Here is a 24519-nt window from a genome sequence, read left to right as displayed (position 1 = left end):
CGTGTTTGCTTTGGGCTGGGAATTATTGCAGCACAGGATTTTAGCACTAGAACTTCTTACCCTCATCAAAAACCCTGGCTGGCATCTTTCATTCATAAAACCTGGGACAGCTGATGATCATCACAATGCAGTCTGTCTGACAGATATACCTCTTTGGGAACAGAGTCTGTTGAGAAAGGGGAGAGTTCCAAAATTCTTTCATAAAGTCGTGCTGGTCGGGAATCACTGGCAGGAATGGTTGCTCTTTGTCCATTTTGTTTCTAAGCACATTTTAGTCTCGCTTCTCAGAGTTCTCAGAAATGGCCGCTGTCGGTTCTGCGGGGCACTGACAGGGCACTCAGCCCTGCCACTTTCAGCCACAACTCTAACTTTAAACAAATGATAACCTCTTCAAGCCCTAGTTGCCCCAGCTGTATTGTGGATAATAGGGGCGCCCACGTCCTAAGGTTGCCATCTGGTTAAAAGACACACGTGTGTTTAAAAGTGGCAAGGGCCCTGCAAATGGTAGCTACGTGTGCTACTATCTTTCCATCCCCCTTGTTATGTGACCACTGAATGTGACATGTTTTGTCCCCAAGTGAATACATGTTGGTGGGTGACCAGGACTAGGTCTAGTCTAAAATTTTGTAGGTGAGAAATGCAGTTTCACCTGTTTACCCAAAGATTTCAGGGCCTGGGAAATGTTCTCAAGCCAATTCAAGTTACCTATTAATCTCACCTCAGCTTGGGGTCATTAACTTACCAGGCTGTCTGAACTTTGGAGCTGACAAAGCTTCCTTAGGATCTTTGTGCGCTAAAGATTTCCTAAGCAGGAGACATTCACAGGGACACAGTAAACTGAGGTTTTTCTAGAAGCATTCAGGTATGGTGCAGTTTCTGAACTGAGTACAGAGTTCATTAGTTAAAAAGACAAAAGAAGCTTCTGTTTTCTCCTGAATCATGTTTCTTCAAAGCAGATCTGCTGTTTGTCAGCGTGACTCTTTCCGCTTTTTCCTTCAAGAGTATTGTCCATGTTTGTGTCAGATGCTGAGAGGAGGCACACTCTCCCCTCTGGAAATACACGGACAATTGTGGCCAGGTGCTTAGGCTAACCCAGCCTCTTTCGAGACCAAATGGCCTCTTTTCACCAACTTCAGAAGCATCTCTTCCTTAAGATACCTTACTGCCATTTTCCAGAAAATAGTCATAAGAAACATGCATACTTACAAAGACTTACACAAGTGAATGGCACCCTCTAGAATTTTGCAGTGCACAACCTGCACAACTGTACGCAGCAGCCCTGGGCCAACCTCTGAAGTCGGTTATGACCAATGATACAGCCAGACTGTAGTACCACTGCCCCTGATCAATATTCAGCTTTCTTTATCTAAAACAAGACAGCATTCTTGCCCTACTTATCTCAAGAGCATTGTTGAGAGAAACTAAAAAGGTTGTAAAGCAGAAGTCAGAGACTGAGCTTTGGGATTCAGGAGTTTGCATCCTAGCTCTATTTTTGGCTCTGTGGCCTTGGATAAATTACTTAGGCTCTCTGGGCCTCCTTTCTTCATCTGAAAAATGATGCTAATAAAAGCAACCAACCTCACAGGATTGTAATAAGGATGAAATGAAAGAGTGCCTTCATTTTAGCACAATTTTGAGTCTAATTATGTACTCAATACTGTTCTTTTAGAGGTAATATTAGACTCTTTTAGAGGCTGTTAAGGACAAGCAATAATAGAACAAATCAGAAATTAATATAAAACAATAAATCAACCCAGTGCTTAGCACAGGGTAAGCTCTCCATAGACGTTAAGTAGGATATTATTGCCTGGATTATGGCCATGGCTGTTCTAACTGGTCTCCCTGCTTCTGCCCTTGCCTGCTACAGCCAAGTGATCCTGTCATAACATAAGTCAGATCAGGTCACTCCCCTGCTCAAAACCTGGCAGGGGCTCCCCATACAACTCAGAAGAAATGTGGAAGGTCTTCCAGTGGCCACGAGGCCCTGTGCTATCTTCCCACCTCCTTGTCTCCCAAACTCCTCTCCGATTGCTCACTCCCTAAACCAGCCAGCCTCATCCCTCCCTAAGGCCTCCATTCTGGCTGTTCCCCCGAGTCCACTTGGCTAACTCCTTCTCCTGGGGCAAGTCCTTGCTCAAATCCTCCCTTTCTAATGAGCTCTGTCCTGTACACAGCATTACCTTTTAACTTATAACTGACTTATTCTGTTACTGGGTCTTGTCTGTGTCCCCTGCTTGAATCCAAGCACCACCAGGGAAGACACCATTGTTTTTGTTCTCTGTTTTATTCCAAGCACCCAGAACATGCCTGGCATGTAGTAGGTGCTCAATAGATATTGGTTGAGTAAATATTATTACTCTTCAAATGGAAGACCTCATTATAACTCCTAACAGTCTATGGGAAATGCCCCTGAGGTTTTAGCAGAGGAGTCCAGGAATAGATTTCTTGTCACACAGAACTGGGGAGCCAAGGGTGGCCTCTCACTGCACCATTACCCGACCCTCTCCAGCCTCCTCCTTGCCCGGTGTAAGCAGCCATTGCTCTAAATGCTGGGGAGACAGGAGGCGAGTGGTCCAGGGCTGCGGAGGAGGCCATGTGCTAAGCAACATTCCCATACTTTCACAGAGCAGCAGCTACTGCACCCCAAATCTGCTTCACCCCGATTCTTCTCCAGCCCTGGCTCCCCCTCCACCACCTTATAAAGGACTTCGGGCTGAAAAGTCTGTCTTCTCACACACCCAGTTCCCAGTCTCTGCCAGCTTTCCTATACTCGCCACTAGAGGGCGTGACGATCCCACGCTTGCTCCCTAATCCCACAGGGAAAGGACCACATTTCCAGATCTGTGCTCCTCTCAGGAAGATTAACCCCAGTGACAATTTCATTCATTATCCTCCTTTTCTAAGGATTTCTTGTCCTCTAAGGCTTCAGGTTTTGCTCCCCGGAGCCCCAGAGCCCACCCTGATCATAGGAGGTGCTACTCAGGAGCAGGTCACTCAGACCACCAGTTTTACAGAATCTCATATGAGAGGATGTTACAGCCAAAGGGGACCTTAGTCATGCACTTCTTCTACTCCCCTGTTTGACCAGCCAAGATTTAGAGAGTCTAGGTGACTTACCAAGAGATACACAGCCAGACAGGGACAAAATTCAGGCTGAAATCTGGGTCTCCTGACTCCTCATCCTCTTTTACAATAGTGATATTTCAAATTAAAAAAAAAAAAACAACAACGAACTATGATTTATCCAGCATTTACTCTGGGCCAGTCATTATTCTGAACACAACCTTCAAGATACCCATTTATTCATTCAGCAAACACTTACTGTACATCTTCCATGTCCCAGGCACTCTTTGAGGAAGGAATATAGTTATGAACAAAACAAATCAGGTTCCTGTTTTCACGGAGCTTACAGTCTAGTGTGTGCCTGTGAGTGTGGAGTTTCGTCCTGGTAGGCTGTTGCCCTAGGGGAGAAAACCGCTTGGAGAATGTTTAGTGGAGATAGATAGATATTTCATTATAGGGATCTGAATATCTCTAACACATAATGCTGGAGACATTCTAGACTTGATAGTAATTTATTCTGATTATCTCTCATCCAGCAGTTTGAGAGAGACCTCCGGCGCTATGCCACACACGAGCGGAAGATGATACTGGATAACCACGCTTTGTATGACAAGACCAAGGTAGAGCTGTCTCCCCGCGATGGGTTGCTCGGTCCTCATCCCCAAGGCTGGCTCCCTGAGCACTTTCCCTGATTTTAGTGACCAGGTTCAGTTTCCTCTGCCCTGAGGGCCCTGTCCCCAAGGATCACAGTTGAGGGCAGCCGGAAAGATCCTGGTGGGAGCACAGCCCCCACTGGGCCCAGAATGCAGCTCACACGCTCTGGGCTCAAAGACGATGTGCTAGCTGGGCCTCCAGAACCAGTCCAGAGTTTGGTATATCCTTGGTGTCTGCAATGAGTAATTCCAAGGATGCCCCCAAATCACAAATATCACTCAAGTACCTCTCAAATGCAGTGAGAAGTAGCAGTTTGAGTGACCACAGAGGTCATTAATGTGAGTCACCTGCAAGACGGAAAGCAGCAGAGCTGCCCTGAGATGTGAATGAACAGCCAGCTGGGCTCACTCAACAGCTGAGACTCATTTGTCGTGCTGGCCCTGCAGTGGTCACGAGCCAGGTGCTGCCTCAGCAAAATGATAAATTACTGTATGAATTAGGAAGACTTAAATACTCAACTGTCAAATCCACCAGTGCCAAGATCGACTCTTCTTACAGTGGTCAAGGACACTAAACTAGACTCTGACAAGGAATAAGACACAAAATAACTAGAAATAATGGTTTTACCCTTTAGGAGCTTATAGTCTAAATAAGGTGTATTTAGATAGAGCTGTCTCACAAGTGTCAGAAACCCAATACAAAGTGGCAGTGGCAAAAAAAAAAAAAAGAATTTGACTTAAATACTGTAGCATCTGGGGTAACATGGACTTCAGATACGGCTGTATCCAGGTCCTCATGCAGGGTTCCCTCAGTGTTAGTGTCATTCTCAGGTGGGGCTTCCCCGTGAGTCCCATCCTTCCAGCTTAGCCACCCCAACAGAGAAAAGCCTCTTTCCTAATAGTTCCAGCAAGAGCCCCAGTTGCTGCTCATTGACCAGGCCTGGGCCACGTGCCCATCTCTGAACCCTTTACCATGGCTTTAATTGGCCAGGCTCAGGTTGTGTGCCCCTCCTTGGAGGTGGGATTAGCCCAACCTGACCCTCAGAGACTGAGAGTAGGGAAGGGTGGCTTCCCAAAGAAAAACGAAGGTGCTGCTGTCAGTAGAGAGGGCCGTGGATGCTGGCAGGAAAGCCTCAGTTGTCGAGCGGGTGAACAGAGGCAGCTTCATGTAACACGATGTAGGAAGACTTACAAATTGACACATAACAAGTAGTTCAATGTGAGTGCCTCCTACATGCCCAACGCCGCGCTATAGCCGAGAAGGGCTGGAGGAGAGATGATGCTTGGTCTAAAAGAGATCACATCACGGGTTGGGAGCCTGGTGGGGGCGAGGCAGGGGTGGAAGGCCGGAGGAGATACAGCATATACAAGTGTCCTGTCAGCGCCACTCCTCACTGCCTGTGGGGGCTGCACATGAGACTTTCCCAGAGCCTTTCCCAGGACAAGCCCTCTCCTGAGATTCTGATTTCTTGGAACTGGGGTGTAGCTCAGTTTTCAGTGTGTTTTAAAAGTTCCTTCAGGTAGTTCTAATGAACAACTGTGGTTAAGAATGATAGACCCATAGGAAAAAATACCCAATGCCTTTAGCTGAAAATTTAAGGCCGTCATAATTTTACCTTAATTTATTAAATATTTTGGAGTGGGAAAATATAAAAATTACAGAAGTCAGTTAAGATGACTTTATCCTCAGAAACAGGGGGTTATGTTTTTGACAATAATTTGTTCTGACAAGAGTTTTACATTTTCACTATGTCAGCACCGAGACACATGACAAAAATATCTGAATTCACATATGTCTTGTTATGTTTTCAGAGGATATTTCTCAAAGCAGAGAGTGAAGAAGAAATTTTCGCACATCTGGGATTGGATTACATTGAACCATGGGAAAGAAATGCCTAGGAGAAATGTTGTCGGCTTTTTTTTCTGTTTTGTTTTTTTTTCAGGTTAGATAAATTACGCTTCATATTACAGTGAAAGATGTCTTAGGAATGTTCGAGGTTCTTTAATTCTTACTGAAATGTAGAGTGCTTCTAGAAATAAATAGTTTTGGAAACATGATCAGGCACCACCCAGCAAAGGCTGTGCTCTGATGGGCCATTTGTAGGACTGTTGCTCAGAATTCACAACGCATTGTCCATAGTAACAGTGTTGTAGTTGGTGGCTCGTTTCTGGGGCAGCTCGTCAAAGCCCACTTTGCCCACAGTGTAGCTGAATCACTGTGTATTTCCAGTAAAAACAAGAGGAAACAAGATGGTGGAGTCTTTTTTTTTCACTCAAATATTTAAAAATATTCTTAAACAAAAGTGTAACAAAAGGAAAGAATAAAGAGTTTAAAATTTACCTTGAGAGGTGAGACAGGTTTAATTAGAAGATCAGATTCCACAGAGGGTTGTAGGTCCCTCCTGGAGTTTTGGAGGAGGTGGGGCTGACTCTTGACTCTCAGCTCAGGTCAAAGCCTGCTGCTCCCCCATCACCTGGAGTTGTGTCCCTAGGTGTCCCGGCACAAGGCCGCGTATGGGATGTATTCCCATCCCTTCCCACTCAGAAGGTAGCTAAACCACCACCCCGGAGTCTCTCTCTGGTGCTCAGTGGCCCAGTCTCTCTCAGGGGGACCATCTTTCTTGCCCTCTTCATCTGAGGGCACGCAAGGGAAGGGAGGCCTCCCTGGTGGAGGCAGCCTTTAGAACTCCCAGTCTGCAGACCTGTTTGGACCTCCTGCCTCCTCCAGGAAGGCAGCAACTCTATGCTTGAAGGGACCCGAAAGGCCGGTTGTTCCAGCTGCTTCTGTGTCCTCAGTCCGCTGGAGAGCTGGGAGGCCTCACGATGATCCTTGCCTTTAGCTTCCAGCCCCCCAGGGAAGAGGAGATTGGGAGACGCAGGACCACCGTAGAGAAAGAAGCTGGATCCCCCATCCTGGGTACAGAAAGGAGCCTCCTTCCTTTCTTGGTGTTGGAACCTGGGGGTGGGGCGTGTATCAGTATTGCCAAAAATTCAGCATGACGAACCATCCCCAAACTCAATGACTTTAAACAGCACAGATCTGCACACCGGCTGGGTATTTGGCTGAGCTAGGCTGGGCTCTGCTCTTCATGTCCCTCGTCCTCCTCCTGGGACCAGCCCTGTCCTTCTCATGATGACAGCAGAGACACGAGAGCTAGCAAACCCCATCAATTAATAATTAGGGTGGTGACTATTAATTAGGGACTCTGCCTTCCCCAGTGCCTCCTGCTTTGGGAGCAGAGCGCCCTCTGGTGGCATATAAAAGGAACCGTCGGCGCAAGTACTAACAACAGAGGCAAATCAAGAAAGAAGCCCAAGTATATTGAGCGGGGCCTTGGAAACCCTCTAGTCCACTCTTCTTGTTCTGCAGGTAACAAGCCAAGGTCTAGAAAAGAGGCACTGGCCTGCTCAAAGCCACACAGTTAATGCCAGAGCTTTTGTTGATTCAGCAGAAAATATGCACACAGGCCAACCGCCCCTAATTGCTAGCTGTGTGACCTTGGACAAGTTACCTAACCTCTCTGAGCCTCAATTTCTTCTTTTGTGAAATCAAGATGATAATGGTTCCTCCTTTTTCATTTGGTGGAGGATAAGAAGAGATAATGCGGCAAAGTGCTTGAGCTGGGATCCTTTGGATTGGGAAGGATCAAAGAACAAGGCAGTGATTACCGTGGGGGAGGTGTTGTTTAAGTACAGTCATTATTTCACTTGCAGTGCTTGACACCAGTACATACAAAGCCCCTGAAGCCAGAATAGAAGGTGGTGAAGATTAGGACCAGTGTCCTGGCTCTTGGACTCCCAGACCTGGGCCTGTCTGGACTTGCCCAGCACCAGCTACACCAGCCACACCAGCTGCTAAGAGTGACTGGAGCCCAAGACCCCATGACTCTGAAGTTTCTTGGATGTCAAGGGCTACTTTAAGGGGACTTTTTGGTAGTCACTGATATTTCTTTATATGGGAGCCATAGTGGGGGTCACTCTTATCTGTTTTGAATGCAGTTTTTATCAATTAATTCACATGACTGTGAGTATTTAAAATCCATCCCTCCAGCATGTATATAAAAGAACCATAATAGTACAGAAACCCTCCTCAATTATGAATTAAACTCATTATCCTTAACTCCTCTTTCCTGCAAACTTAAATCATCCCTCAAAGCAATTTACATTCTCCAGGATGTACCTTGCAGAGCCCCAGTTTTCTCATCTGTGAAATGGGCAGAAGTAACACCCACACCACATTACCTCCAGGGTTTGTTGTAAAAATTAAACAAAATAACAAATGGAAAGTGCTTTGAAACCTAAAATGCGTGCTATTAATATAATAGGGATTAGTCTTTTTCATATAATCTGGCCGTAGTTCAGGCACCTGGAGACTGCTTCACAGAAAGGCAGGCATATGAATTAAGAAGATAAATCAGTCATCTCATACGGGCTGGCGCTGTAAATCCAGAAACATACTGTTCTTTAAAGAAATCCAGCTTGATAACTGAAGCTGGAAACAAGGGAGAAGCTTCATGACCCTCACTGTAGCGCACTTGGATTTGAAGAGCACGGTGGCCTGCAATGCATTTTGCATCCTACATGTCCCTGGTATGTAGGGGACAGTATTTTCACAAGAAACAAGTCTGAAAAATTGTACGGTGTTTCAGCCTTTCCTAACCCGGGAAGCACGAGGCAGAAAGAGGTGAGGTTATAGTAACCTGTACCATCTCTACCTTCTTGCTGCAAAATTAATGATGATGATATATAATAATAATAATAATAATAATAATAATAATAATAATAATAATTAATAATAATAATATAGTAATGATAATAGGCAGGATCTTCCTTGGGGCTGAATGATTTTCCAACATGATGCATCTAATGTGAAACACAGCAAAACTCACACTCAAGCTTCTTACCTGTAATTCCTATTAAGTATTCTTAACAAATAACCTCCAGGATTTTCATGAAAACAGGCATCTATATAGGAAAGGTTACTTTTTTTCACTCCATTTTCTTTTTTCTATAGAAATAGAATTCTTAAACTAACAAGGCATAACCATTACTAATTTCAAATCAGTTTGTATTAAAAGTGTGGCAAAAAGGTGCTTAAGAAAGGTTTAATTTGACATCTTTTTCACTAACCTTCAACTGTAACCGTTTATATTTAAAACTGTTCAGAGGGGTGTCACAAATCCCTTTGAGAATCTGAAGGGAATTAAGGAATCTCCCCCCAGAGTAGTGATTATACACATACAATTTGCATACTACTTCAGGGAATTCAGATCTTCCTAAACCTCGGTTTAAAGTAATCCTAATTTTGCCCCCAGTTTGGGTTACTCGCCCTGTCTTTCTTTGGGGTAAAATGCTTTTGCAGTGCATGTGGCATTGGAAGCTTTTCAGGTCTTCAGGTCAGGCCAACACTGAAAGCTCTTAAGAGTGGATTTCTTTCCACCTTTTGGGCACTGAGGACATGAATCTGTTTTTGTCTAGTTCCAAGTTCTCCAGAGAATAACTGTATTTGTCCTTCCAGGCCACCAACCACACTCCCATATCCTCTTGTTCTCCTGGAAAAATGCTGAATGAAGAACAAGAGATTGTGGCTTTATATGGATGTCATTTTTTAAAAAAGCAGCTTAATTGAGGTAAAATTGACCTACCCTAAGTTGTGTACCTAAAGTGTACAATTTGACGTGTCGGTGTGTAATGTACCCCTGCGGCCATCACCACAATCAAGATAGAGAACATATTACCTCCGAGGGTTCTTTGTGGCGTTGGTAATCGCTCCCGCCCACCCTTCCTCACCCCACCAGCCCCAGCAGCCACTGATACGCTGATATGCCTTCTGTCCCTATTAATTACATGACTGGTCCAAGGTCCTCCCAAAGCTAGGACTGGCCCTAGGCTGGGGAACCAGGGCTTCTGACTTCCAGTCTCAGTGTTTCCTCACAATGTAGGCTGCCCTCCGTGAAGGACTGAGCATCTCCATCATCAGCCCAGCTGAGAAAGCGCCAGCACCAGGAATACCCCCGGGATAACCTTGATTACCACTCATGTCACACACTTTAATACAGGCAAAGAGAAACCACAGACATGTTGTAGGTCCACGAGAATGACCGTTTTACTGTTCACTTTATTCCAAAATAAGTTCTTGTGCAGAAAAAGATGACAGAAGTACTGAACCTTGCTAGTTTAGTAGTAGTCATGTAAAACAAAGATTCCAAGCAATGGATTGTAAGTAGAATTAAGATATATGATCCAAAATACAAGTCACATCTTACTTTACAGACCACAAGGCTTATTCACTTGTGCATTTCCGCTCAGATTCACAACAGCCTTAAGGGTAAGAGGCTGAGAACAGCTGTCTCCGTTTTGCACAGACAGAGCTGAGGCCCCATGATCTGCCCCACTGTTTGCACCTGAGTGCCCAGGCCAAGGCCACAGTCCTGTTCTCAGCAAATCCAAGGTCCTTCCCAGTGGGCAACAGCAGTACAAGCTCCTGGAGCCCTGGGCGTGTCTGCTTGAAAACGGCCCAATCTGCTTGCTAAGGTGACTGGACCCGGGCACTCGGCACAAAAGTTTCACAAGGAGATTTGAAAAGCACTTTTGGCGTGCGGCAGTGGTTGGGTCTGTAGAACCTGCCCTTGGTTATCTGAAGAAGAGAGGGTGTGTTTCTGAGAAATCAGGGGTCTTTTGTCAGAAAGGAGTGTTTCCACAGCAGATCAACGCGATGCATGGAGCTGGTGGGTGGACCCCAAGATGCCCTGGACCCGGGTTCTCCCACCAGGAGACCGGTGTGCTCGCAGTGGTGGACAGCATAGGGGATCCAGCACTCCCAGGAGCCTCCTAACAGGAGCGATGGTGAGCCAGCTGGGGCTTCCCTGAGACGACAGTCACATTGCCCTTTGGTCCTGTGTTCATCCACTCAGAGTCCGCTTGACCTCTCTTCCTGCTAATGAGCTTCTCCCGGTGACAGTCCAAGGACTTGGGCCCTTCTCTCCACTCCCACAAAATGGGTACAGCCCTATTTCTAATCATCTTTTGAACCAACCTCTGCCTTCCCTCCAACCTGTTTACCCTCAACACACAAACACACACACACACACACACACACACACACACACACACACACACACACACACAGAGGCCACTGTAGAACTGTTTTCCTTACATATCCTCTGATCACACGTGGGAGGGATGAGTGACCCAGCCACGCGCTGCCTCTGTGCTCAGGGAACGTGTGGCCCCATGTGATTTCTACCCTGAGCTGTTCAGAAATAAGAAACTGCTTTTCCTCACACATTTAAGTTTCATTTATATCCCAACTTGCACCATGCTAGCCTTGGCCAACCCACCCATGGAAGCCAGGTCTGATGGCTTTTTTGAGAAAATGGATGTGAAAAAAAATGAGGAGGCAAGACACTGAGAAGTCAAACCCCCTTTCCCAAATAGCAAAGAAAAGCAAATTCCCACTGGGGTCAGGAACAGGATCCAAGGGCTCCTTTTGGATGCACAGTGACTTCACTGCTTATTAAACCACCGATCTGAGAGTTGGAATGAGCCTTATCAGATCTGCCTCCTAAAGAGAAAAGTCCAGATCTGCAAATCAATTTGGGTTGGTCTGGAAGGAGCTTAGCATCTCTCCTCACTCCAAACCACTGCGTGTTTAGCTCTGGTCCGGCTCCAGGCTCAGCCTGGGAATAAGCCACCACAGTCCCCTTCTTCTCTCCATCTCTACAGCAGGATGGTAAGGGTCACGCATGGGCTCCTCGCCTCCCGATTCGGTCTTCACGAAGATGCGGGCTGCGTCTGCTCCCGTCACATTCTTTCCATGTGTGGGTGACCCCCTGGGATTCTAAGAAAACAAATAAGTTTAGAAAAAATACAGCAAAAACTTGTGCTTCTGGCCAAGTTGGAGAAACAGCAACCAGATTTACCCTCCCTCTGAGACAACCAAACACTAGACAAAATATTTGAAACAACAGCTTTCAAGACATTGGGCATCAGGCAAAGAAGGGCGGGATCCCTGAGAGACAGAAAGCAAGTGAGGAGAGACCTGTGACTGCACGAGCTTGCTGCCCTGGGAGGGCTTGGGGGCCGCTCAACTCTCTTTTGTTTAATGTTAGCATGGCGTCTCTTCTGTCTTTTTACTTTTAATCTGCTATATGGTTGGATTTAAATCTACCATCTTCCTATTTGTTGTCTATTTGTCCTATCTGTTCATTGGTATTTAAATTTTTTCTATCCTCTTCCATGTAGATTTTAGAAGCACTGTATTAAGTTCCATGAAAAAAAAAACCTGTTGGGGTTTATACTGGAGCTACATTCCTTACACAGATGAATTTGAGGTTGTTTGACATCTGTATGCTCTCGAGTCTTCCTATCCAGGAGTGTTGTACATAAACTTCCATTATTTCATTCTTACTTAATATCTTTTACTAAAGTTTTATTACTCTCCATAAAGGGGTTATATGTTTTTGTTACATTGACTCTTCAGTATTCTACATATTTTTATCGCCACTGCAAAATGCTTTTTTTAATTATTTTTTCAAATTGATTATTATTGATTTTTCAGAAATGCAAATTACTTTTGTATATTGATTCTATATCCAGTATAGAATCTTGTTAAAAATATCTTGTTAAGTCTAATAATGTATCTGTAATTTGGCTTTATTATGTAGACAATCATGTCTGCAAATAATTACAGTTTTGTTTGTTTTTTCCCAGTCTTATACTTTCTATTTCTTTTTCTTTTCACCTTTATTGAGATATAAATGACAAATAAAATTGTAAGATAGTTAAACAATGCGGTGTGACCTTGATAATCATATACATTGTGAAAGGGCTCCCTCCCGCTGAGTTAACAGCTACTTCTTATCCTATGGCACTGACTAGCACCGAAAGTACACTGCTGAATACAAGCGGTAATAATGAGCATTCTTGCTTGTTTCTAATCCTAAAGAGAATCAATTAACACTTTACCTTTAGGTATGATATTTGCTGTATCTTTTTAAAAAGATGTCTTCCTTCAAGTTAAGAGAGTTCCCATTAAATTTTTCGTTTGCTGAGTGTTCACATCACAAATGGCTGTTTAATATTTTTTAATTCTCTTCTCCTTTTGAGATGGTCACATGATGTTTTTCTTTTGTCAGTGAAATAAGTGATGTTAAATTGATTTTCTAATATCAAATCACCCTTGAACTCCTGTCCAGCCAATAAAAATATAATGAGAACCTCCTCTGTGCTTGAGTTTCACCGCCCTCTCTCGTCCACCTGTGCTTCTCCTTTAAGAACCTTAGCTTGGGGACTGTGTGAATGATGTGTAGTGATTATAACCAAGAGTTCTTACCTCCACTATCCTGGGATTGTCAAAGATTTCTGAAATTTCACAAGGCCTCTCACTTTCCTAAGTTGGTTAAAAAAAAAATCAAATCAGAAAGAAGAAGAAATGAAACGTTACAGCATTTGCTCATGATCATGATTAAAATCAGTGGTTCTTAAACTTGGTTACACATTAGAATCACCAGAGAGCTTTAAAAACAAAACAAAATAAACAAGCAGATAATAACACCCCGCTCCCCCAAAAAAGACACCACTGTGAGTTACTCCAAAAACAATACAGGTTGACAGTGTAGAGAAGGGTGTGGGAAAGGAGGTGAAACAATCTGTTATATTATTCTCTACTTTAGTATATATTTAAAACTATCCATAATAAAATGTTGGGTTTAAAAAAAAATACCAATGCCACAGCGCTATCACCTAGAGTTTCTGATTTAACGGGTTTTAGTGGGTGGTATTTTGTAGCCTCCAAGATGATTTTAAAGTGCCTTGAAGGTTGAGAAACTATTAAGTCAATAAATAATACCACGACCAACCACAATACTTCTTAGTATGTTTAAAGTTTACAGCTCATCGATACATCTTTTACCCATGATCTCATTCCATCTTTACAACTCTGCTTACCTCTTGAAGTCAGTTGGGTAGTTTTTAATGGCTTGTATTTCAGAGTTGAACTAACCCAGGCACAGGAAATGTTAAGTCACATGCCCAGGATCATATAAATCAGTGAGTGGCAGAGCCAGGGTTGGAACCTAGGTTTTCTGCTCCCCATTAACGCTTACCAGCATGAGGCCAACCAGGAATGCTTGTAAATAGAGGGTGGAATTGGAACCCAGAGTCCACATAGCACAGCTGAATCACAGCCATGGAACCTGGCTGGATATTGGTCAGGATGGCCTTTGAATTCTGAGCCTGGTTTCCAGAACAACTTGGTATTTGGAAGAGGTGGGGTCAGCAGGTTCCCTTGTGACTGCTGGGTGTTCAGATGTGAAAAGGGCAAAGCTAAACAGTCACAAACTCCTGGACGTATGTATCCCCACGACACACCTCCATGTCTGTTTGTCTCCTGGCTTTCCTCAGATTACCTCCATCCTCTTTGTGAAGCTCGTGCCCTTTGTTTCTCAAGGTTAGAAAACATACTTGCTGCACAGACGTGTTTGTCAAAGCAACAAAAGTCCCTCTCCGCTGCTGCTTTTTGTGACCCCAAATACCATCCTCAAGTGACCCGAGTGTTGTGTGACAAAAGAGCTCTGCCTAGAGGGTAATGTCATGAGTCTGAGACAGAAACTGAGGTGCAGGAACGTCTCAGGAAGCAGATACTGGTCCTGACACCCTCTGCCCGAAGCCAGTTAGTTCACTGAAGTACCTGATTCCTGCCAACACGTCCAGACCCACAGAAGCTGCTGCTAATCACCTCGGTGGACTCATGGCTGCTTCTTCGTCGGTGAATCAGAGTAAACAGCAAGGCCACCAGCAGGGCTGTGGCCACCAGGGACGGGATGCCTGCTGCTAATCCGAGAGAGCGCCCACAGTCCTGCGTGGAGAAAACAGTCAGCTTCTCCCAGAAAAAGGAAGAGTTTAATCAATTAAAAATAAAAGAAAACAGAACCCTGCATGGACTCTGTGTCGTACACAAAATCAAAAGGGTAATAAAATACTGTGAAAAAATGTTTGCAATGTGCATGATAAATGACTCATTTTCATGGAATTTAATTTACACAATTTAAATCAATTGGAAAAAGATGATAATTCAGTAGAAAACTGGACAAAGATATGAACAGGCCATTCCTCGGAACAGAAATACAAATGTCTCATCAGCACAGGAATAGCTGAGATACAATTCAAAGCAATAATTTGGTACCAGTTTCATCTATTCATATTAGCAAAAGTAAAAGATTTTAGTATAGCCCACACCACGTTGATATGAATTTTTAACTTTATTTACACTAAATGCATGAGCCAATTAATTTTCAAATTCCCATTTTGCTTTGATCATTTGTGGAAACAGCCATGCTTGCAGCCTCATAAAGTTTTAGGTTTGCTGATTATTTGGAAATACCAGAGATGGTCTTCAGAGTCCCTATAAATGTGCAACTGTCATATAATACTGGCTTCTTCGCTTTTGGGGGAGGGCAGTGATTTTATTAAAGACTAACATACATGCATAAAAGTATATAAATTATAAATATATAGTTTGATGGCTTTTCACATGATGAACCCACCCATGTGACCAGCACCCAGATGAAGAAACAGAACATTACCAGCCCTCCTGGGCTCCCTTCCAGTCACTGCATGTGTAACCACACTCCTGAAATCCACCCCATAGATGACTTTGGTTTTCAGCATCATCTAGATGCACATAGAAAGTATGCGCTCTTTTGTGTCTAGCTTCTCTTGTTCAACACGTTGTGAAATCATCTGCGATTCTGCATGTTCTCCCTCCCTTTTGAACTGACTTGGTGATAAGAATAATAATTGAGTCAGATTCTGTGCTTGGTGACAGTTCACATATCCAAATTTAATCCTCAAAACAAATGCAGTCTCCCCATCCTCTAAATGACAGAACAAAGGGTCCAGAATTTAAGTGATGTACTTACTGCTCTTTTCCCACTGGTAACAACTGGGGAGGGAGTCTGTGTGGGAAAAGAAAACACATCTTAAGAAAACAAAAATCTGTAGAACTCACAAGAGACAGTCTGTCAAAGGTTAGGCTGTAACGCCAAAAGTTCGTCCCTTTACTAAACTTTCTATTAAAAACAACAGGTGACAACCACTGCCAAACTAACTTCCTTGATTGCTTCCCAGGTAAGAAGGGAAGAAGTTTGGTTACAAGAAGAGAGAAATCAGAAATTCGAGTGAGCTCTTCGTTATTCACCCTGTGGATTTGCCACAACGCGTTTCATAACTCAGAAAGGCTGTCTCCCGTCCCCTATGCCCCTTCCCAGCACACTTTGGGCTGGCTTGTCCCCATTGCTAGAAGGGGGAAAAATGCAAATACCAGTGGAAGCCAGGCTCTTGAAGGAGGTTTTACTTGTTTTCAAACATGCAGTGAAGCAAATGGCTTCAGCAGGTATCTGAAGTTGTGAATCACCCACACTCTTGGGATAATTCCACGTCGAACGAATACGTTACACTGACACTCAAGGCGGGGCATGGGACTTTACCCATTTATGAGATATTTAAGGTGAGTCTTATCTGGATCAATAAATGTCAGGGCACAGAGTTCCAGGTTAGCAACTAACCTGTGAATGGAGAGATCACCATTCCATCCCAAGCCTGTGAGAGCCCAGGACCCACACTCCTCACTGCTCACAGATAACCGTAAATCTAACCTGAACTTAGATGTTTGTATTCTAAACCCAGGCATCTTTCCCAGAGAGCTCCCATCAAAGGAGGGATTTGCTAACCAGGCACTGACACTTGGTACTTAAATGGTTACAGTTTTACCTAAACACAATTCCACCCCATCGCCACATTACCTTAATGCTGCATTTGCCTGAAGTGTTCTATTTCTCAGCGTGATGTGAAGAGTTGGATACTGTTTCAGGTGAAATATGTTGGCTGCAGTTTACAGAAATTCACTTGGGCTGGCTTTGCCACCCCCCCCCCCACCGCTGCCATAATGAATTACCTTGAAGGTGGAACTTATGAGCAGTGGGAATCTGGCTTTTCAAGTACTTTACCTGTATCGGCTTATTTATTCTTCACAACAGCCAGTGAAACAGGACCATAATAATCCCCATTTTACAGATGAGGAGAGTGCGGCCCAGAGAAGTGAAGTCATTTGCTTGAGGTCACACAGCCCTAAGTGGCAGACACTGAGTGGTCTGGCTCCAGGGTTCAAGTCCTTAACCGTTGTGCTACAGTGCCCTGGGTGACCACATGCAGTATCCCAACCCGGTTTTTATACTTGACAGCTCAGTGTGGCCCAGCAGAGACTGACTTGCACATGTGGCCCTGTTCCCAGCTCCCTGCAGGGAGGCTCTGATGAGCTGGGTATCCACCTTGTCCCCACTTCCCAGGGCACTGGCATTCCCCGTCATCCAGCCGCACCAGAAGGGAAGGGTTATGTGATCAGAACGTAACTGCCAGGTAGGGTGGCCAACCGTCCTGGTTTTTCAGAGAAGTTGCCCAGGTTGTAGGGCATTCAGTGCTAAAACCAGACAGTTCCAGGCAGACTGGGGTGGTCGTTGATCTCCATAGGTTCCATGGGAGGAGGGGCAGTTCTCAGAGAAACAGGCTGTTAACCGAGAAGGTGCTCCAAAGGGTGATGACCAGCATCAGAAGGCCTCCTTCTCACCCCACTTGCCCCATCGCCCCAAGCAGCAGCTGCTTGCTTCTCTGAGTTACTTTCATAGGTTGGGCCAAGCCAGCATCAGACAGAACCTGAGGTCTCCACAGACCTGCTGGCTTCAAGCAGCGGGGGAAAGTTCCAGCAGTTGCCATATTAAATGGTTTTGACAGGTAAGAAGAGAAAGAGGGGAATTTGTCTGCAGACAACAGGCAGAAGCTAAAGCAGGGAGCAGAGTAAGTCAGGAAGGTTCAGAAAGCAGGGCCACACCAGGAGGGTCTGGGGACCGACGTCCAAGGCGGCCAGTGGTGGGCACTGCGAGGCCGGCAGTGAGTCATGAGCTTCTACGTTTCTGGGGCTGTCCAGAACGATGCCCCAGGTTACAGTAAACATGAACACGCACTTAGGAGTCCTCTTTCCAGGCAGATTCAGTTTATTCTCTCTGAATAATCATATGACTTTTCATAAAAATTTGGCACAGCCAAAAACTACTGAAAAACTGGGCCAAGAAAATGCCCAGTTCCATCATAGCAGCATTTCTGGTCCAAAAGCAACCCTGGCACAAGTGTTATCTCTACACAACGTGAGAACAGAAGATGGAGGATCAATTCTGGACTGAAATTGCCCACCATCACCAACTGAAAATCTCCGTTTTGACTTGCAGCTAAATATCATAGTCTCGAGCCATAAAGTGCTCATTCTTGTTGACCCAATAATTCCCCTGCTAGACTATATGCTAAGGAAATCAAGTTAAGTGCAGACAAGGATTTATCTATACCTATGCTTATCACAAAATCATTCCTAATCGTGATTAACCCCTTAAAGAAATAATTCACTTGGAGAAATGCCATGTGACCATCGTCAGTTATGGCTATAAAGGCTGAGGGAAAACATTTATCATCTACAATTGTAGATGTACCATGGAAAGCCATGGTACAAAGACAGCAAAGGTCAAAATTCATGTAGAGTCAGGACTGGAAGGAATGACCCCAATGTTTTCTGCTGATGGGAATTTAGGTGGGTTTTTTTTTCTATTTTCCTTTTCAAAATGTGTGTAATTTTTATAGTTGAGAACATTTCTCTCAGCAGTCCTCCGACTCTTCAGAGCCTTTGAGACTGGTGTATGTCATGTGTGAGCTATGCCTGACAGCGCTGTGAAGGCGCAGTGTAACCTCTGTGTCCATCTTTCTTTGCCGACTTGCCTGGTGAATGGGCATTGCTGTACTCACCGTGTTGACCGGCAGCGTGAAGTTCAGTAAAAAACTCTGGAAGAGAGATGGAAACATTAAAGCTCCGGGAATGGTCAGACTGCTCCACCAAACATCCCTGACCCTGGCGGATTCCAGGAGAATTTACTCACCCCGCAGCCTCCATCAGCCCCAGTCTCCCCTCCCAATCTTGGCCCCAAAGAGGGTGGGGGAGCATCAGAGCCTGAGGTCATGACTTCCTCCCTCAGCATCAAGGCTGCCTTGCCCTCTCTCCCAACCCAGGTCCTCACCCAGGGCCAGGGTAAGGGACCAGCCAGTGAAGCTATTGCCTGAAGGGTCCTGACTCCAAAGCCAGGCAAAAAATATTACTGGAAATTCAGCAGAGTGCTAAAATTTGGGGTTTTTTTCCCCCGGAACTTCTTTCAGGGAAGGAATGTGTGAATTTAGAAGTAATGGACCTTCTGCTTGGGGTGGGAGGTAGGACCCCCCAGGGGCTATGTTCCAACAAGAACACCTGCTCCTCAAACCACCCCACCCCGGGAGGAGAACCTGAGAAAGACAGGCTTCTGTTTTTGCTGAGTCCAGGCCAGGGGTTCCGGGCTGGAGCTGAGCTGGTCAGGATGACAGAGGAGAGGCTAGCCCTCTGTCCCCTCCCCTCACTCAGCACCCAGCCTCTCCTCTTCCTCAAATCTAGGTCAACAGTTAAAGATTATGGGCTCAATGGGCCACCAACTTGGTCGCCTGCCCAGGCACCCACTGGCCCGGGTCCGGCCCTGCCCAGAGCCTCTGGTGTCCCCTTCCCCCTCCCTGTCCACATCTTCTGTCCGTCCGGCTTGAGCTCCTGGATGCTAGTTTGTCTAGGCTGCTCTTTACCCAGTATGTTCCCTGCCAGGATGGGAAAAATGGGTGGCCTCTGCTCCAGATCAGCTGGTCACACTTCCTGCCTCTCATTCAGGGGGCTGAAGTGGTCTTGTTTCTACTTCCTGGGCCCCACCCCACCCCTTGTGTCCAGCCATCTCTGATGGGTGTCCCCTGGCTGTGCCCTCACTCAGCCCCAGCCTCCCTGGTCCCCCACGGCTTGGCTCAAACTCCAGCCCCCGATCTTCCTGAAGCCTCCTGTCATTCTAGAAGCAATGTGTTTGCTAGGTTTTTAAATTAAGTGCTATCCAACAATGGGGAGATTGGGGAGGATTACAGAATCCAAAAGAATCATAGTATTTCAGACCTGAGGTTCCTCAAAGGTCGTCAACCTGAAAACTCTCAGTTTACAGAAGAGGAAACAGAGGCCCAAGGACTCTTCAGAAATTTATCATGGATAAATGTTAGAACTTATCTCTTAAAACAGGCTGACTGGTCCATACGACTCAAATCCAGCCTGAAAGATGGTTCTAGAGGAGATAGTCACAATAAATGCAAAATTGATGAAACACCTATTATCGCTAGCTTTCTAGAGGGTTGGAATTCAGAGGGGTTAATGAATGAGAAACTCTTTTGTGAACTGAAAAAAATTTTAAGCACCTACAATGTACAATTTTCATTATCCCTGCCCCAGACATAATGTCTTGCAATTAAAATGACCCCAGCCAGCCAGCATGCTTCAGTGGTGACTGTTAGCAGTCTCTTAGCAACAGAGGGGACCCTCACTTTTTATAGAGAAGAAAATCAGTTCAAGAATTTGAACGCATTTCCTAAGTGCATACAACTAGTTAGCTGTCACCAGAACCCAGGTCTTCTGGTAACAGTATCTTTCCACCACTCTACAAGCTTCCTCAGGAATCCGACAGTACCTGCAGAATAATCAGAGCCCCCAGGATCACAGCTCACTATCTTCTTCCAGGACAGTATTAGAGCAAGAGGGACGTCCAGGCAACCTTAGGTCAGGGTCTTCTTGCTCAAGGGGCCTAACCACTGCCCTTCATGCTAACACCAAGCAAGCCCACAGAGGCTGCTGGGGCACTGGACGGTCACTGCATCAGACGCAGCTGCCCGGAGCCTTATCTCATCAGTGAGTAAGGGTACTGATGTCAGCAGGCCCAAGACAAAGCTTCCTTTGGGGGCACAGCAGAAGGGAGGAGCAGCAACAAGTGGGCCATTGCACGTGCTGTTTATCAACATTTGGATGACGAAGATGTTGGCCAGTTTCAGAAAGACGTTCATATTTTGTAGAAACACACTACAGTGCTCTCATGGAGAGAAAAACATTACGTAAATGCAGGTGGAGGAGAATCTGATGCAGTGTCCTTCAGAGAGGCAGCTGGGTGGAGTGAGGCAGTCCTGGGCTTGGCGTCCCCTGATCTGGATTCACATCCAGACTCAGCCACTTAGCAGCTGTGCGGCCTGGCAAACTCTCTGGTCTCCATTTCCTCACAACAAATCTATTCTTCCAGACACAGTTTTTCCACCCTCAAAATGGGGATACTATTAACTTGCCCTGCCCAACTCACGGGATAAACCCAATGGAAATAACATTTGTGGCAGCTCTTTCCAAACGAGGAATACTCTGGGTGTGCAGGGATCACGGAGTGTTGTATTCTTCAAGGCCTGGCCAGAGGGACGCAGAAGGAAGGCACTGGGAAGTTCTTGTTGGGTGGAATTGCCGACCTGGATTAGCAACACTCAAGGTACTGGAATTTGGTACAAGACACTCATCGCTAGTCTGAGCACTGTGTGGTATCTACATACCGGTCCTGAAGGCACATTAGGGTCTCAGTGGCTGAGCGTCACTCATTATGACTCTGCTCTTTGTGATGGGGAGGAGGGAGAGGTGGGATGACTACCACTGTTATCGCGGGCACGCCGTGCATCAGACACTGCACACATAACCTGACCATAAGAGGAGCACTCCCATCCCTACGTCGGGGTGAGCAGACTGAGACCAAGACAGGTTTCTCAAGGTCCCCAGCTGGCAAGTGATAGATGCTGGGTTAGGTCACAGAGCTTCCTAACTCCAAAGCCTGAATTCAGCTCCTTTTAATGATCTCTTTAATAAAGGAATCACAGAAGCTGTAGTACAGTTTCATATGAAGTAGCCCCTTCTAACTTAGCAAACTTCATTTGATTGAGTCACAGCCAAACATGGATCACAAGTCAGTAAGAAAGGTGGACAGTTTCCGATGCAGCTTATAAACATCTCTGTTGCTGAGCACTTAGCAGAAGGCAGACTGAAAAAAATGATTGGACCCACTGGTCCAGCCGGGAAACGAATTTAGCTGAAACATCTATTTTGTACTCTTGTAAGTGGGGTTTTAAAAAGAAAACTTGAATATTAAAATATAAGATAGGATCAGCAAATGTCAGGTGAGAATTTTTTTAATGGTTAGTATTTTGCACATAATAGTTAAAAACCAAGCCCCTTGACTTCTTTGCACTGAGGGTACAATTATACTTGAATCAGGAGATATGAGCTTTAAAAGCCTCAGAATTGTTTTTGAAAGAGAGAAATGAAGGTTAGGCAGAGAAAAGACGCTGGCTCTCACTCACCATTTCCGACCACCTCCCAAGAATCTTCTCCAGCTACTGCCCCTGGCAAGCTCCTCTCTTGCTGGTGTTACTGGTTTGTGTCTTGCATTTGCGGGAACATTCAGCTGGGACAGCAAGAGTGACAGGGCAAGAGGTGGCTCCAAGAGAGCCCTGGCCAAGCCATTTATGGTCAGGGGAGTCGCCAAGTCCTCGGCCCATCCCTCGGGGGAGACGGTCCCCTACTTCACGGCCATCGTGGAAGGCCTGGGTCATCCACTCTCTTTGCCTTCATTTTCTGTCCTTTTCACTTTTTCAAGCCCCTTCCTTGGTTACACTTTCATTCTAGTGAAGAACCCACAGCTGGCCCGAGAGCTTGGCAGCTTCTGCAGCCAGCAACTCTTTAGAAACAATGGGTTACACAGGCTGAGCTGAGGCGGTCACTCCATCCCAGCTGCCAGGCAGCGGCGTTGACCACTGTCCCAGCAACGATGGAGTCAACACATCACCAGCGTCAGTGCAGGGGGTGCCTGGGGGCTGGCGCTGGAGCCTGCTCTGTGAGGCATGGCTGCAGCAGCCACAGTGAACACACACCCTAGTCCCCAGCCAGTGAGCTGCCTGGTGGTGAGTTCAGCCTTACCCCCTCTCTGTTCTCACGTTTTGAGCAGGAGCCTCGTGGAGCTGGAGGAAGCCACTGACGTGGGCTGCCTTATCTTTCTCATGAGTTCTCCGTGAGGAGTTTGCTTCTTTAAAACGGTGAAGGAGTTGGAGTCTCATGTCAATAAAACAACACGGTTAAAACCAATAATTTGGTCCTTTCAATGAGTGCATTCATTCACTTACTCAACAAATCTTTTTAACACCTTCTAAATGCCAAGTATTATTCTGGGTACAGGGATGAGGGCAAATGAGGCCCCAACTCTTAGAGTATGTATGTTCCAGCGAGGGCAGATGGACAACAATCAGAAGCAAGCAAAAATCACGCTGGAGGACAAGTGGGGTGCAAGGGGAGGGTGACTGGAGTGACTGGGAGGCAGTTGCTTTAGCTGTCTCAGAGAGATGACATTTAGGATGCACGTGAAAGATGAGAAGAGGGTCCCAGGCAGAGGGAACAGCAAATGCAAAGTCCTGGGGCTGAAGCATGCTTGGCGTGCTGGGACCAGAAGGAGGCCAGCGTGCCCATAGCAACATAAACCGGGGAGGAACCTGGAAGTGGTTAAAGACAGAGTGAGTCAGGGGTCCGGTGATGTGAGCACGGGAAGATTTCCGTCTTAGAGCAATGGAAAGACTTGCAGGGGTTTTTGAGTGGGAGAGGGGCATGATCGAACTGATGCTGATGAAGATTATTCGGCTTCTCTGTATAGCCTGGATTACAGGGGACATGAGTGTTCACCTGCAGACTGGTGAGCTGGCTTCCCTGGGATGGGGCAGTAGCAATGGAAGGCAGTGAATGGGTTTGTGGCTTATTGTGGAGGTAGAGGCAGTGAGACTTGATGATAGAAAAAAAAAATGTGGGTCAGGGAGGGGAGAGAAGGGGAGGGAAAGTGCATGATGAAGCTGACTCCTGGGTTTGGGGCTTGACTGACAGGGGATGGAGGCAGCATCTGTTAGGCAGGTGATCCTGGAAAATGCAGTGCGGGGATCCAGGCACGGGGTTGCCTATACTGAACAAGACCAGCGTGGTCTCCGCCTCACGGGGCTTCCAGTCCTCAAGACTCCACAGTGATGCTTAAACTGAATCTACCAGTGCCTCGATGTCGGAGAGACATGGTTCAGAGAGACCTCTGTGTAAAGCACTGGCTGCCCTTCTGGACCTTGTGTGGCCTCAGGCAAATGAAGTAACTTCTTTCAGCCTCAGTCTCAGTCTATGAAGGGGGATAACATAGTCGACAATGGCTGGACCATTTAAATCAGCACAACTGGTACAAATTATGCTTCTAACTTTGCTTGGTGAGCACAGAATCACACCTGGACCAGAGAGCTGGAGCAAGGAACTCCAGCCTGATGGCCCCAGCCCCCTCTGGCTAGGCTGTCTGTGGATGGCCAAGGCCAGCAAGGCCCTTTTTGACTCTTTTTGTTTGCTCGGCATCCACTGGTCACCAACCCTCCTTCCAATGGACACATTACTCCTTTTGAAGAACTGCTAAGACCTCCAATCGAGGGGTGCGCTGGCCTAAGTGTCTGGCTCAGTCGTGGTTCTGGGGTGATAAGCGTCAAAACAGACTCTTTGGAATTTAAGAAGCAGGGGAATTTGTCGGTTGGGTGTAGCATCACCCTCAGAGCGAAGAGATGGCAGGGACCCAGGCTCTGGGAGGGCAGAGCTAGGTTGTTCCTGAGGCTTCAGCAGCAAGGACTCCTAGCCAGTGCTCTCAGGGCATCCTCCCTGGTAAATTGAACTCCGAAGTATCTCAGCCCTTTTGCCCCTAGATCAGGACTCCAGTCTCAGGAAGAGGATCTGATTGGTTGGGTTTGGGTCATGTGCCCAAGGAGGACCTGGACCTCACTGACAGTCTACCCAACAAGG

General features: G+C 46.0%; 2 protein-coding genes across 3 annotated transcripts in view; one reads left to right on the top strand and one right to left on the bottom strand.

Moving 5' to 3' along the window:
• Positions 1 to 5960, top strand: part of DNTT (DNA nucleotidylexotransferase) — a 30377-nt gene extending 24417 nt beyond the window's left edge. Inside the window, exons 10-11 of one of the 2 annotated variants that reach the window (XM_006174406.2) lie at positions 3600 to 3683; positions 5529 to 5960. In XM_006174406.2, the coding sequence (XP_006174468.2) occupies positions 3600 to 3683; positions 5529 to 5615 (171 nt within the window). In that variant the 3' untranslated portion in view covers positions 5616 to 5960. The remainder of the gene's footprint in view (positions 1 to 3599; positions 3684 to 5528) is intronic. The other variant, XM_006174407.2, reaches the window with a different exon arrangement.
• A 3837-nt stretch (positions 5961 to 9797) lies between these two features.
• Positions 9798 to 22402, bottom strand: OPALIN (oligodendrocytic myelin paranodal and inner loop protein). Its single transcript, XM_014565799.2, has 6 exons — positions 22020 to 22402; positions 18561 to 18596; positions 15638 to 15673; positions 14455 to 14574; positions 13051 to 13107; positions 9798 to 11556 (listed from the first exon to the last, which is right to left on the bottom strand). Exons 1-6 carry the CDS (start codon positions 22020 to 22022, stop codon positions 11368 to 11370), a joined length of 441 nt encoding a protein of 146 aa, XP_014421285.1. The 5' UTR covers positions 22023 to 22402; the 3' UTR covers positions 9798 to 11367.
• Between the last annotated feature and the right edge of the window lie 2117 nt (positions 22403 to 24519).

This window comes from Camelus ferus, chromosome 11, assembly GCF_009834535.1.
Source record: "Camelus ferus isolate YT-003-E chromosome 11, BCGSAC_Cfer_1.0, whole genome shotgun sequence".
NCBI lineage: Eukaryota > Metazoa > Chordata > Mammalia > Artiodactyla > Camelidae > Camelus > Camelus ferus.
The sequence above is the reverse complement of the archived record's forward strand: the minus strand, read 5'-3'. Positions and strand labels throughout refer to the sequence as shown.

Bases quoted from the DNA above. Each gene is read 5' to 3' on its own strand.
- OPALIN (XM_014565799.2), bottom strand. The intron at 13,108-14,454 runs GTGATTAGCAGC...TAACCAACTTAG, and splicing joins GCAGCCATGAGTCCACCGAG to GAAAGTGAGAGGCCTTGTGA. The intron at 11,557-13,050 runs GTAAGAACTCTT...TTGTTTTCTTAG, and splicing joins ACAATCCCAGGATAGTGGAG to AATCCCAGGGGGTCACCCAC.